Raw genomic sequence first — 12873 nt, forward strand, 5'->3', positions numbered from 1 at the left:
AAATTAAATTTATTTGAATAATTGATTATCTATATTTACAAAAATAAAAGATAATACAGCAAAAAATATAATAGAAAGTAAAAAAATATTCAGAGGCCGTTTTATTTAAATGCTAGGTATAAAAACATTATACAGCTTCATCGTGTTATGACGTTAAATATGATTAATATTTTACAATTACAAGTATGACTCTAAACAAATATAAAAATAAAATTAAATGTAAATGAATTTCATATAAAGTTTCACAAGGATCAGATTCACTTCCACGAGTTATGATGTTATGACATCGGGCAGATAGCTATATAAATGACACATTTATTAACAAATTACAAAAGTTCCCGAAAATTTACGGGCTTTCAATTTCAAATGCATAAATTTCAATTTACAAATGGTTTGAGCTGTGCAATTGATATGTCAATCAGATTATGTACCTAACTATAAACCACAACGTATTCGCGTTCATGTTGTACTAAAATTTCATATCTACATAATTAGTGATGTCACAGCATGTCTGTGCTGTACGGACAGAAGTAATATTTAAATTGGGAACTTGAGAGCAGACCCATTAAAAATCTCTGTAAAGGTACCTTTCTTCGTTTTATCTTTGGATTCTTGAACTTATTCTTTTGTACTTTGTGCATTTGTACTCATTTGTGATAATCCTTATATATATATATAAAGAAAAGTGCGAAACAGTGAATTCTATATTTAACTTTTCAAACCATTTAAAAATAATAAGTGATAATCATTCGTTTTCTTAAAACAATATCTACTAAGGAAATGAAACAATATAATCATTATCTACGCTACTCCTAACTTGACAAATGAAATCTCGAACGTTGATCGACAATATAAATTTACTTAATTAATGGTAGACGGTGACAAACGGATGATATCTAGTGTCGGTAGCTAAGATAGAAGATCTCAATTAAAGGAGATGCGGAAAGAAGTGGCTCTGAGAGGACTTATCAGATCTCTTGGTACTGTTATTTGGTTTTATAATTTTGATTAAACTAATTTTATTTTATTTAAGTCACCTACACACATATAAAGAACATTTATAAATATATATAAATTTTTGGATTAACAAATTATTACTTTTTTAGTTTTAATCATTCATTAAATTTTGTTTAAAATATCATAGTAACCGGTTCTTATTGTGTTTATTTTTTATGGATTATAAAATTCGTCGTCAGATGCGTAATTATTAAAAAAAATAGAGATCTCTACATTAACTGGAAATAAATCTAAATTATTTCGTACATTATTCCAGAGTAAGATAGGCTATATTTTATATATTAACATAATTATACGAAACTCAGAAAGTTATGGTATAAGAACCCTATCGATGCCTGGGTGGGCCACTAATGGCCGCTATTAATTATCTACAAGTTTTGTTATGCCAGAATAATTTATGTATTTATTGTTCACTAATTGAGTGAACTAGTAAAGCGGTATTTTATTATTGAAGTATGTAAAGAAGTACACTCACCTTAAATATACAATACATTCAAAAGCAACCCGCTATAGTAATGATGAAAATTTTCTCAATATTAAATTGCGAAAACTTACTACACTTTTAATACACTGTATAATAATTAAATTCCTTTTGTGTCTGTATAAAATCCTTTCTCAAGGTCCAACTCAAAGCTTATTATACAACCGTAATTAAATTATGTAAAATATAAGTATGTCGAGATACCTACTAGGTCCCACTTAAAGATGAAAGGAAAGCGCCAACTCTGTTTCGCAATACAGTAAAGGAGGGTAGCCCGCGAAAAGGCTACCCAAATCTTAGAACAAATTTTTCGGGATGTCATTCGAATAGGAATTTCGGATTTTAAAAAACGTTACTAATATTTTTGTGACTTTACGAATCTATACTAGTAAGGTTACTCAGTAAGTTCAATCGTATAATAACCCAGAATCTAATCTAAGCATGTATTATAGATACTAAATAACTGTACTATATAGCTATGGTATGTATGTATATGGGTATGTATGTATTTAGAAACATCTGAGGTATTTACACCTCAGATATTTCTAAATATATACATACCCAGAAATACAAACTACTATACTGAATACCTGAAATATGAATGCTAAACAAATAATTGTATCGTGCGAGTATCAAAATCGCGACCATACGAAGAAAAGCGTTATACTTAACCACTAAAGCACCGAGTCCGACATCCGAATATAAAAATGTATATGTTGCAGATTGTGACTATTGGCGTCCCGCCAGTCTCTTTGCTAGGACACGGCACGCAGTTTTAAAATCGGGACACCCCGATTAAATCGAAACACTTGGCAACCCTAACCGCGACCCAATTACCCATTTTTCCGAACATCAACAGTGAAAATTAAAGGCTGCAAAAGTGAATCGTGTAATCTGAAGCTCGCTTTTATTCGTAGATGTCGCTACGAGGTTTCAACACATACTATCCATTCAACCACTCGGCCCAGTTCGTTTATCGTTGTTTCCCGAGATAATGTATGCGATTCCATTAAGTGTTCCATTAAACCGTGCTTAGCGAAACGTTTTGCCAAAATTACTCATGACACATACAAAGAGATGATCACATATAGAATTTATATTTATTTATTCATTTACTTTCATGACTCAGTAGTTTACAACTTTAACTTGGATCCATTAGACCTATGTGTCCAAAACAATTTCTGACTAATTTGCCGGTAATGGAAACACTAATATCAAACCAAATTAATCCGAGAGACGGCGATTCATTTGTCCCATTCCACTTTATATTCAAATGTATGGTACATTGGATATGGCATGGGACCTAGCGAAATGTGAACATAGCACACTTGCTTGTCGCGTTCTCTATAATATAATATCGACACAGCTGACAATGCCTCTGACTACCCCATCAGGGATTAACAGTCGTGAAGGTATATTATTATTATTAATTAGTCGATCAGAATTAGGTCTGAGATAGATAGATCATCTATCTCAGACCTAATTCTCATCTATCTAATATAGATAGTAGGATTTTTAAAAATCTTTATCTATCATACTTGTTTGGTAATATGATAAAGTGGTATAAACTAATAGTATCAATGTTGCAGTAAAATAATCTTTAAAATCTAATATTGGCGTAATAATATGTATTAGAAACGTATTAGATTGAATTTAGATATACGAGTACGTAAGCAAATGGATATTTGGTGCTATGAGAACTAATACGAGTATAATCTAAGTAACCTATTAAAAACAACGGATTGAAAGGGGTATTCTTTCTTGTATGTGGGTGAATGAGTTACCATAGCATATAATAATTAATTATTTGATAGTTACATTGACGCAACCACGACATATATCTCATCTTAGATTCACATTTAGGATACTTTCTATCCGAACTCACATAGTCAGTACTAATAAATATGTAATTCAACGAAGCAATACTGTCAGTCTCTTGAACATTCACCGGTTTGGTGCGATTTTAAAATTTAAGTCTTTGTTATGTAAATAGTACTTTTTGTATACTCACATAATTTGCGACTAAGTCCGGATGGTCAGTCTCTAATCCGTCATCCAGGATGGTGACGACCACACCACGACCTGTGATGCCTTCCCGCCACGCCGGTATCACGTTCATGTCTAAACCGCCACCACGATTCTGAAAATCAATTCTTATCAGTAATTTTTATCTTTAATTGATGAAATACAAAATCACATTGCTAACATTATAGATTATTTTTGGTATAAATATATTCAGAGGTATATATATATATATATATATTATTGAAAGAATTTGTAGAAAATTATTTCGATCTACGGATACCTATTTCAGCACTAGTTTTAATAAAATTGGACCCCTTTTGTAATGAAAGGTATATGAAAATTGCAAAAATATTTGCTACGCCAGCGAAACGAAATGAAATAACGGCAACAACGTCGACATGAAATTGCTTTGTGTAATATATATGGTTGCTGAAATCGGACAATTGATTTCAAAGTAAATTGGTTATGAATAATAAATTTTACTAAAAACTTCTGGCAATATTCATAGATAGCTGGGCCCTATCAATAGTAAAAAGAATCATAAAAAATATTTGCCTTAGATAAATTATTATTTGTCGCCAGGTTTACTTTCTTTGACCGAGTGCGTACATGATATGAGGCAGCACATTTTTTTTGCTTTAAATTGTAGAAGGTCGTCGTAAACTTCGATGCCTCAATGAAAAAACTTCTTCAAAGTCCTTGTAATTTTTTTTGTTCTGGAATCCACTGATCAACCTACCCTACCTCATCTGATGGTAATGGATTAAATCCCCTCAAAATAAAACACTCTTGTTTATAATTAAGCATACGGGCTTAATTATTAATTAATGCGGTTGTTTTCAACATTTATAAATATCAGTTTAAAAATAAATTTATTTAAATTTGTACGCATTCGAATGACTGTAATTATTTTTATCACGTGTGAGTTAAATGCCATGAAAAGGTCACAGCAAATTAAGGGTTCCAGAAACTTGTCAGTCAAATCATTATCCCAATTACCTGATACTAAACTAGGTTTGCCGGATTTGTCCCCTTTTATGAGAAACAAACAACCCACAAATTAGTTTAAATTAATTTACGCTTTATAATTTTATAAATATTTGCGCTAAATTAATTACTATAAACACAGATGTATAAACTTAATATAAATATAGCTAAAAATACCGCCTCTTTTCCAAAGTCACTTAAAAATATGATATCAGAATTTTCAGACTAATTTACGAACAAGCCTTCGGGTTCTAACTTAATTTACGAAACAAAACTTTAACAAGCAAAATATCAATTCTAATGAAAAATTCAAGAATTTTCACTTGACTACTAAAAGCGACTGGAAAATTAACATTCGAGAAAATTACGTAATATTCCGAGTGAAAAGAAAATTTTTGGCTTTACTCTCGTCAATATTTTACGAGGAGCAAGATGAACTTTTCGAAAAGAAAATTAAACTTCAGGAGGGTTTAGATGAAACCATTAAAAGAAAACAAAGCGATCTAAAATGAGTGCTTACATTGTATTACTTTATCCCTCTTCATAAACGCCTGTTTCATATTTTTTTTATGAAAATTAAAATTGGATGTCAGAGAAATCAAGAAACCAATTTGTTTTTTTCTTTATTCTAATAATTTAAATTGTCCATGTAATTGGAATAAGCAAGTAGGTAAGCCGCTATATATATATTTTTAGTAGCAATTGTGTTTATATATATTTAATGAATGCACTATATAACTATTTGAAATATATATTAATAGCAATAATATATGGCAAAAAATTTATTATTATAATTTAAACATCTTCCTTTTTTCAGGTATACTTATGGACTAATACTTTCAAACTATTATCATAATTATATATACTTACCAAATACCACATATGGGGCCATTTGGGGTCATTAAGTAGGAACTTTGAGTCAGCAAGTCGCGGCCGCCCTTTAACACGCGACTGTAGAAGATCTCTTTTGGAGCCAGCGTCGCGTTTGGTAGCAGACGATGGCGAAGGCACGTCAGATGTTTTTGTTTCAGCTGTTAAAATTATTCAGTAATGTTAAAAAGGATTAAAATTGATTTGGTTATGTAGCAATGAATTGCCGCTGTTTCATGTATACAAAAAGTAAAATAAAAAAAACAGATACATATTACAAGTATTATACTATAATTGACAAACAAGAATTATCACAATGATAATATTATCATAATATCAAATATGTATATTTTACATACTAGATATTTAATTTAGTATTTATTATAAAATGAATCCTAATATTACCTGTGGAAGAAAAATCGTGTAAAGGTATAAAATCTCTTTTTTTTCTAGAGAGAGCGCGCTGTTGTTTCGCCCACCGCACTCTTGTGTCTCCCTCCAGCCTGTCATGATGTTCGTGGGCGGCTGAGATGGACCGCTTGGCTACAGAGTTGTGATGAAAGTGATAGTGGTTGTCAAATATCTGAAACAATAATAAAAAATATTATTAATTTTTAAAGAAAAACACTTAGTATGCATTAATTTATTATGCTAATTAGTTTGTATATACTATAGATTATATAATTCACAAAACAGAGAGTAAAATCATAAATATATTTTATGTTTAAATAAATGTTGCAGTGGTAATCGGCTAAGGTGTTCCTCTTGCGGGGAAGTAATGGGGTTGTAAATGCTATCAAATATAGGCAAATCTAATAATTTTTCAGTACAAATAAATCCTCCATCTAATTATCCATAATTATTTTGATACAATTCATGCAAAAACTACTGGACCGATTCGCATAAATTTTAGTCCATATCCTAGATTAACACGTACAATACTTTTATCCAAATTCACCCATACCACACGGCGATATCCGCATAACCTTTTGGAACCAAAAATGGAATACCGCTCGTTGGTTGGTTGGTTAGTCATAAATACAACATTAAATCAAATTTAATTTTAGTACATAACTATCAATTTCAATCCATAATTAATTCCTCCACTCATTTTGCAGCATGTACCTGCTATATCACAGAGCACCACAATGTAACCGACCGCATTAAATTACCCTGTGGTTTTACTTTAACAATACAGAATGCGATTTTACGGTCATAAAATTTGTAAAGTGGTATTTAGCTTAACTTTATTTTGTGAATACGCTTATATTTTGTTTACATACGCAAAATAATTCGTATATGTCCAGCGATTTTCAATAATGTATTTAGGCAACGTTAATATGGTTAATAAAGGTTCATTATCGAGGTACCTACTACATACACGAATTGTTAAATCTTGTCGATGTTCTTATAATGATCAGTATTGTTCATGAGAAAAATAGTTGTATTATTATTTGAAATAAGAAAAACCTAGACGACTGCCTAGAAAGAATATGTCGTAAGTTCTATTCTGGTCGGAGTTTTTGTGTGTTAAGGATATCGATGGATTTGATTTTCTCCACCTACTGTGTATACCTGCCTACTAATGATGTATAGATTTAAGCCAATCTTAATTGAAATAAATATATAAAAACAATGTATTTATTGCTTGTATGTATCATCTATACTAAATTGGAGTGTCTATTTGTAATAATGAAATAACCGTTTTTTACTACGTGCATGTGAATATAAATACGGTACATACACCAAAATAACATTTTTTACAATTTTTGTGTGTCTGTCTTTCAGTCTGTTTGTTCCGGCTAATCTTTGAAATGGCTGGACCGATTTTGACGGGATTTTTTTGGCAGGTAGCTGATGTAATAAGGAGTGACTTAAACTACTTTTATTTTAGAAAAATAAAGCTAAATTCCACGCAGATGTGACACGTAAGTCGCGGGAACAGCTAGTGATAAATAAAGTTAGTATAACGATAACTAGAGAATAATAATAATACTAATCCATTGATTTAAAAAAAATCGCATAAAAAGTAAAAGTAACTTAAAATATACAATCCAATTGAGCATTTTTTGTATTAAAAGCTAATTAAAAATTCAGTGTCTTGTCTTAGATCTTTTAATATATTAATGTAGCATTGTAGAGTTGTTTACAATTGTGAATTTCCATTAATATTTAACTGTGAGAGATGTTATGTAATTTAGAATGATATCTTCACTAAGTCTGTGTTGTTATTAATAATATATATTTTTCTGTTTTGATAATAAACAACCATTTCAAGGTTATTAGGTAATAACCTATTAGGGTAAAAATACGATACTGTTATTTATAATTATCTATTAGATACTCTTATTTTCGAGCAATGTTTCAGAACAATCCAACAAACATTATGATACTGTACCATATTGACAGTCAGACATCTTTCGTTGAAATTGGTTTAAGGGTTGCGTTTTTTGCCATCTGGATACTGAACCATAATAAATTGATTGCGCGTGACTTAACTCCCTATATACTACTTATCTATGAAAACAAAAGAAGCAACGGTCATAAGTAGATACATAAATGTATGTATAATCTAACATTTCCACGAAAATACACGTCGCTTTGTATGTCCTATCTCTTACTAGGTTTGGTAAGTACACTTGTGACATAATAACGGATATAAATGATATTTTATTTGTACGCAAGTATGTATATTTTACTTGTTCAAATGAATGACTGTTTTGTAATATATCAACAGTTTTTTTGTGTTTATCTGCATGAACAAAAAAAGATACAAAACATTAGAATTTCCTCTTTACAATATTAGTATTGTATAGATATTCTATTGACGAACGTGACTAGAATATCAAAATGTTGCCATTTTTAAGATTAAAAAATGTATTTTATTTAATTTAAGACACGAGAAGTATAACTGGTAATTAACATCATTTCTTTAATGTAATGATTATAAATAGTACATTTTACTGAAAAATTACTTAAAACGTAAAAACGTTATTACGTAAAAACGAAAAAGTATAGAATCATCGATCACGTTAAATGAAAATTCTTTCAAAAAAGAAACTTAGATATATCATAATTTGCCAAGACACCAAAATATAGTCGATTTAAGAACTGATTCCTTTTCGCTCGGTTTCTAAGCCACAGCCAACTGCTTTATAATATTTTAAAGATAATAATTATTATAACCAAATTTCATCTAAAATTATCATTATAATATTAAAAGTCTCAATTGTACTTTCTGGCACGTCTTTGCGATAAAGCAAGCTTAAATAAATTTATCGAACAAAGTGGCAGAATTATTATAGTACCTGAAAATGTACTACGTTATATTTAAAATCCATGAAGAAATTTATGCGCAATATAATGTAACTTTATAGTCGTTCTTTGCGGAACATAAACTTATGTTTATAGCGAGGTGGGACCATCTTTCTCTCCTACGGATAATGTCTTTAGTCAACGGACTATTGTGCATATTCGTTATCAATTTTATTCCTTTGGGTATATTCTATTTGATATGTATTGTTGCGGATTATATGGTGAACTCTTTCATTTAATTTGTATAGGATCAATTTATAAGAGTTACATAATAGGGTAATGTATACTATCATAAAATCCATTAACACTCCATTGTTGGTTTGATATTTGATAATAGCTAATTATGTTTATGTAGGTCATCCTTTCATCATTGACCGTTTCCGCCCATAAAGTCCGTATTATATTACACAAAGTTTTATAATAAGTAGAATTGGAAAAATAAAGAATACATATTTAATAAGTCTTATGCCTAATTAAAAAATACTATGATATTAATAATAATATAACTTCGTGACTGCTATCCTAGATAGGTATCTAGATTAGACCTAGGTGGTGTACCTGACCTAGGTAAGTCAGAGGCAAAAACTGACTCTCCGCTAAAGGAAATACGGATAACAAAGTCAAAAATTAATTCAAGAGACGGCCGTAGGGTTGGCCATTGCTACTTTGGATTCAAATATACGCAGCGAAATGTCAAGTGCCGCGTTCACCAATATTCGGGATAATTAAAAATGCTCTGACTATAGAAATATTAAGTTACACCGCTTCAAATCTTCAGTGTGATATTATCAACTTATTGTACTAGCAAATGCACAATTAAAAATTTAAGATAATATCTTACCATTCATTTTGTAGAACCACAGAGCATGTTATTACTACGTTTTTGTGCAACAGTAGGTAAGCTATATAAGATCGATAGATAAAATAAATATTAACTGAGAACAAAAAGATCTTTAAAAATAAGCTTTCAACAGCAATCAAGGGAGCGCTCTGCTCTGGTTACTGCCATTATCTGCATTGCGGAGTCGTACATATGAATAATTTTATTATCCACTTCTCTCTTACGATGATGTCTTTTATGTCCCATTCTGTACTAAAATGAAGATATTACAAACATAGCCTTTTATTTCTTTTGTATATTATATACCTTTACGGTAAGGTGTCACGAAAGTGGGTAAAGTTATGATGGGAAGATTCGCTTTTTATGAAATGTAATGTAACGAAATACTCGCTCATCATAGAATACTGAAGAAGTTAAGTAAGTTCGTAATAGAAAAACAAATAAACAATTTTTATTAAATTCAGATAAAATAGAATACCCATCTACGTTTAAAAATGAGAGAAATCTGTGAAAATTAATTCGTCAAACATCGGATACGTTTCTTGTTGACTGATTATATAAAGTATGTAATATATGTATAAAATTTGCCTGATAAAAAAGTCATACACAAAATAACAAGATTTTATGCGTTACTAATATAGTTAATCGAGTCTTTATACGAATATCTTTGTAGTGGACGGGTATTTACCTCTCGACGTTTCGACTAGGTGGCACGAGTCGTAGTCTCGAGATATCTGCAGTACAGTGTGATTACCAGCTGTTTTTTCCTACTATGATCACTAAAGTATAAAATATCGCAATCTCAGTACAATTGGATTCACATCTACTTTTTGTAAACGCTTTCTTATTGACAAAGTTCAGTACCAAAATTATTAAAACTGATTTGAAATTATAGATTAATAAGTAACATTGTTATTAAGCTGTTACAAGAAATATTTCTATATTAAATCAGCTGTTATTTGAATTTCCGATTAAGTGATTCCCATTTTACCCTATTCTTCACCATTGATTATTATCTATCAGCCATCTGCTCATTATGACGGATCTAACGAGTTTAAACTCGACGGATTTACATTAACTACAGAGGAAATCCTGTGATTATCATCTGATGCTTTCTTCAAAATTGCTTCAATCGTAATAATACCGAATTTCAGGCGGTTCTAATGACGGCAATTGTTACAAAATTTACTATTAAATTTTGAACCAAAAATGTTAAAAATCGTATTAAAACAAAGTAAATTTTAGAACATATATAATAGTGTACAAATGTGTGTAATAATTGTAACATACAATTGTAATTAATTTATTTTTTTAATTTTAAATTTTCCAATTTCAAGATGGCTCCTAAACTAGTATAAGTGGTTCGTCCAAAAATTTCTTATACATAATTCATGTGCCAGACAAATTTACTTTATAATTTAATACATACAGTATTTATTTATTTATATATATCATATTCCTTAACATAACATCCTGGTCAACATTTTTAAAAAGGGAGAAATATGAATTAATATCCGATAAAAATAAAAGTTTAAATACCGAACATGCATGAATTTACAGGGCAAATATGCAATAATTTACTACAAAGCCTTACATTCAACGGCATTGATTTATTTTGTCACCAATCAAAACGTTAGCCGCACTGAAAATAGTTGAAGCTCGAAGCTGAAAGTTTTGATTGAAATATGTAATAGCAAGGCGTACTGTGCACAATACAAAAGGTTCAGGGAAAACGCCGGCCACCGCTGTTTAATTATTCTGTGAATTTCAAAGTGAAGCATTCGTTCCTGTGCATTTTGTTGTTTACCCCGGAAAATAAATTGGGAGAAAATGGCTACATTGAATTTCGACTATAGGAATAAAATAATAAAGAGACTAAATCAACAGCTAACATAGAACTAGGTAAATGTTAGAGCAAGAACAATGTATAAAATTTTAGGTGAACTCAGTAGCACAATGAAAGAATGTACTCCAAATCTTAGGATATCACGTTTCCACTCTCCATATTGGAGTTTTATGGAAAAGCAAGATGTGTATTTTGTTTCAATAATTTGACCTTACTATGGTTTATCTAAAGGCACAAAAAAGCCAAATTGGCGAATAAAAATAATATATAATAATGAAGGAATTCTTCACTAGATAGTTAAGTACTCGTAGCATAATAAGTCTTTATTTATGACTCTAAATTATACATACGTGATGCATACAATACGAGTATACCGTTAAAGGGAGCGGTAAGCTAACTGATAACCATGGCTAGGGCTACGTGAGCCACCGATCTGGTAATACGAGAATATGTAGTTCTGTTGTGTTCACCGCTTACTATAAGACAAGCCGAAACTAAAACTCCTGAGGAATTAGATTATACTATATGGATGCTACAATTTCAAATCTCGTGGCCATGAACTATGAGTTCTTTCCCAAGATTAAGTGACATACGCTTTTCCTCTGTGTCATAAGTTTGTCAATTAGTTTAAACAATTAACTAAAATCAAGCAAAAAGGCGTATGGATTACATTAATCGGGGATTAAAGTATAATTACTACTTTTATTACTTACGTCCATTGTGTATTTGTTACTCAGTTTGTAATAATGTTTTGTACGAAACGGCAGGATATACATGCTCCTACATAAAAGGAAAATAATCACAATGGCGAGCACAGGGCGACTTATTCCTTTCATGTAAGTCATCTCTCCAAGAAATTGTTCTTATAGGATAGGCTTCATATTATTTGATTGAACACAACTGCGAAACATATACATATATCCATAGCAAAATTAACATATGAAGATATATTTTTAATACATATAGTGTACCGGCCACGACAAAAAATTCTATCTTATCAATCGCACTTTAAAAGGTAAACCATCATATTAAAGCCAAACATATTAAATAAATTAATTGCGTTTTCAACCGACTTAGAAATGGATGAGGTTCCCAAGTCGACAGTATTTTAATTCTGTCGTATTAAGAACCGTAGTCATATATTTGCATATACTATATTTATTTACTTTAAAACAGACATTATAACAACAGTTCTGATTCGACGAGGTTGAATATTATCTATATGTTGCTTACGTCTAATCAGATTATTGAAGCAATTTTCCAAATAGTGTTATTTGGAAAATTGCTTCAATATTTTAATCGGTACCAAAATGAAGAATATAGAAGAACTCACAAATTTTGCAGATTTGCTTTATAATATTACTATAAATATAAATGCATATCACATTCATAAACTAAGACATGTGTAAGTGTAAATGTAATTGCACCTAATATAGGAAAAATATATTTATATTTTTTTGTATCAAACTTTCATATTATATGCAGAGCGAA

General features: G+C 30.4%; 1 protein-coding gene across 7 annotated transcripts in view; it reads right to left on the reverse strand.

Moving 5' to 3' along the window:
* The window catches only part of LOC131853636 (furin-like protease 1), a 193378-nt gene that overhangs the window by 27379 nt on the left and 153126 nt on the right, over nt 1-12873 (reverse strand). For all 7 annotated transcript variants that reach the window (XM_059204632.1, XM_059204640.1, XM_059204625.1 and 4 more), the window contains 3 exons: nt 5786-5963; nt 5381-5541; nt 3510-3638 (listed from right to left, as the gene is read on the reverse strand). In XM_059204632.1, the coding sequence (XP_059060615.1) occupies nt 3510-3638; nt 5381-5541; nt 5786-5963 (468 nt within the window). The remainder of the gene's footprint in view (nt 1-3509; nt 3639-5380; nt 5542-5785; nt 5964-12873) is intronic.

The sequence above is a fragment of the Achroia grisella genome, unplaced genomic scaffold, assembly GCF_030625045.1.
Source record: "Achroia grisella isolate CSIRO2021 unplaced genomic scaffold, CSIRO_AGI_Agris_v1 utg1186, whole genome shotgun sequence".
In the NCBI taxonomy this organism is placed as follows: Eukaryota; Metazoa; Arthropoda; class Insecta; order Lepidoptera; family Pyralidae; genus Achroia; species Achroia grisella.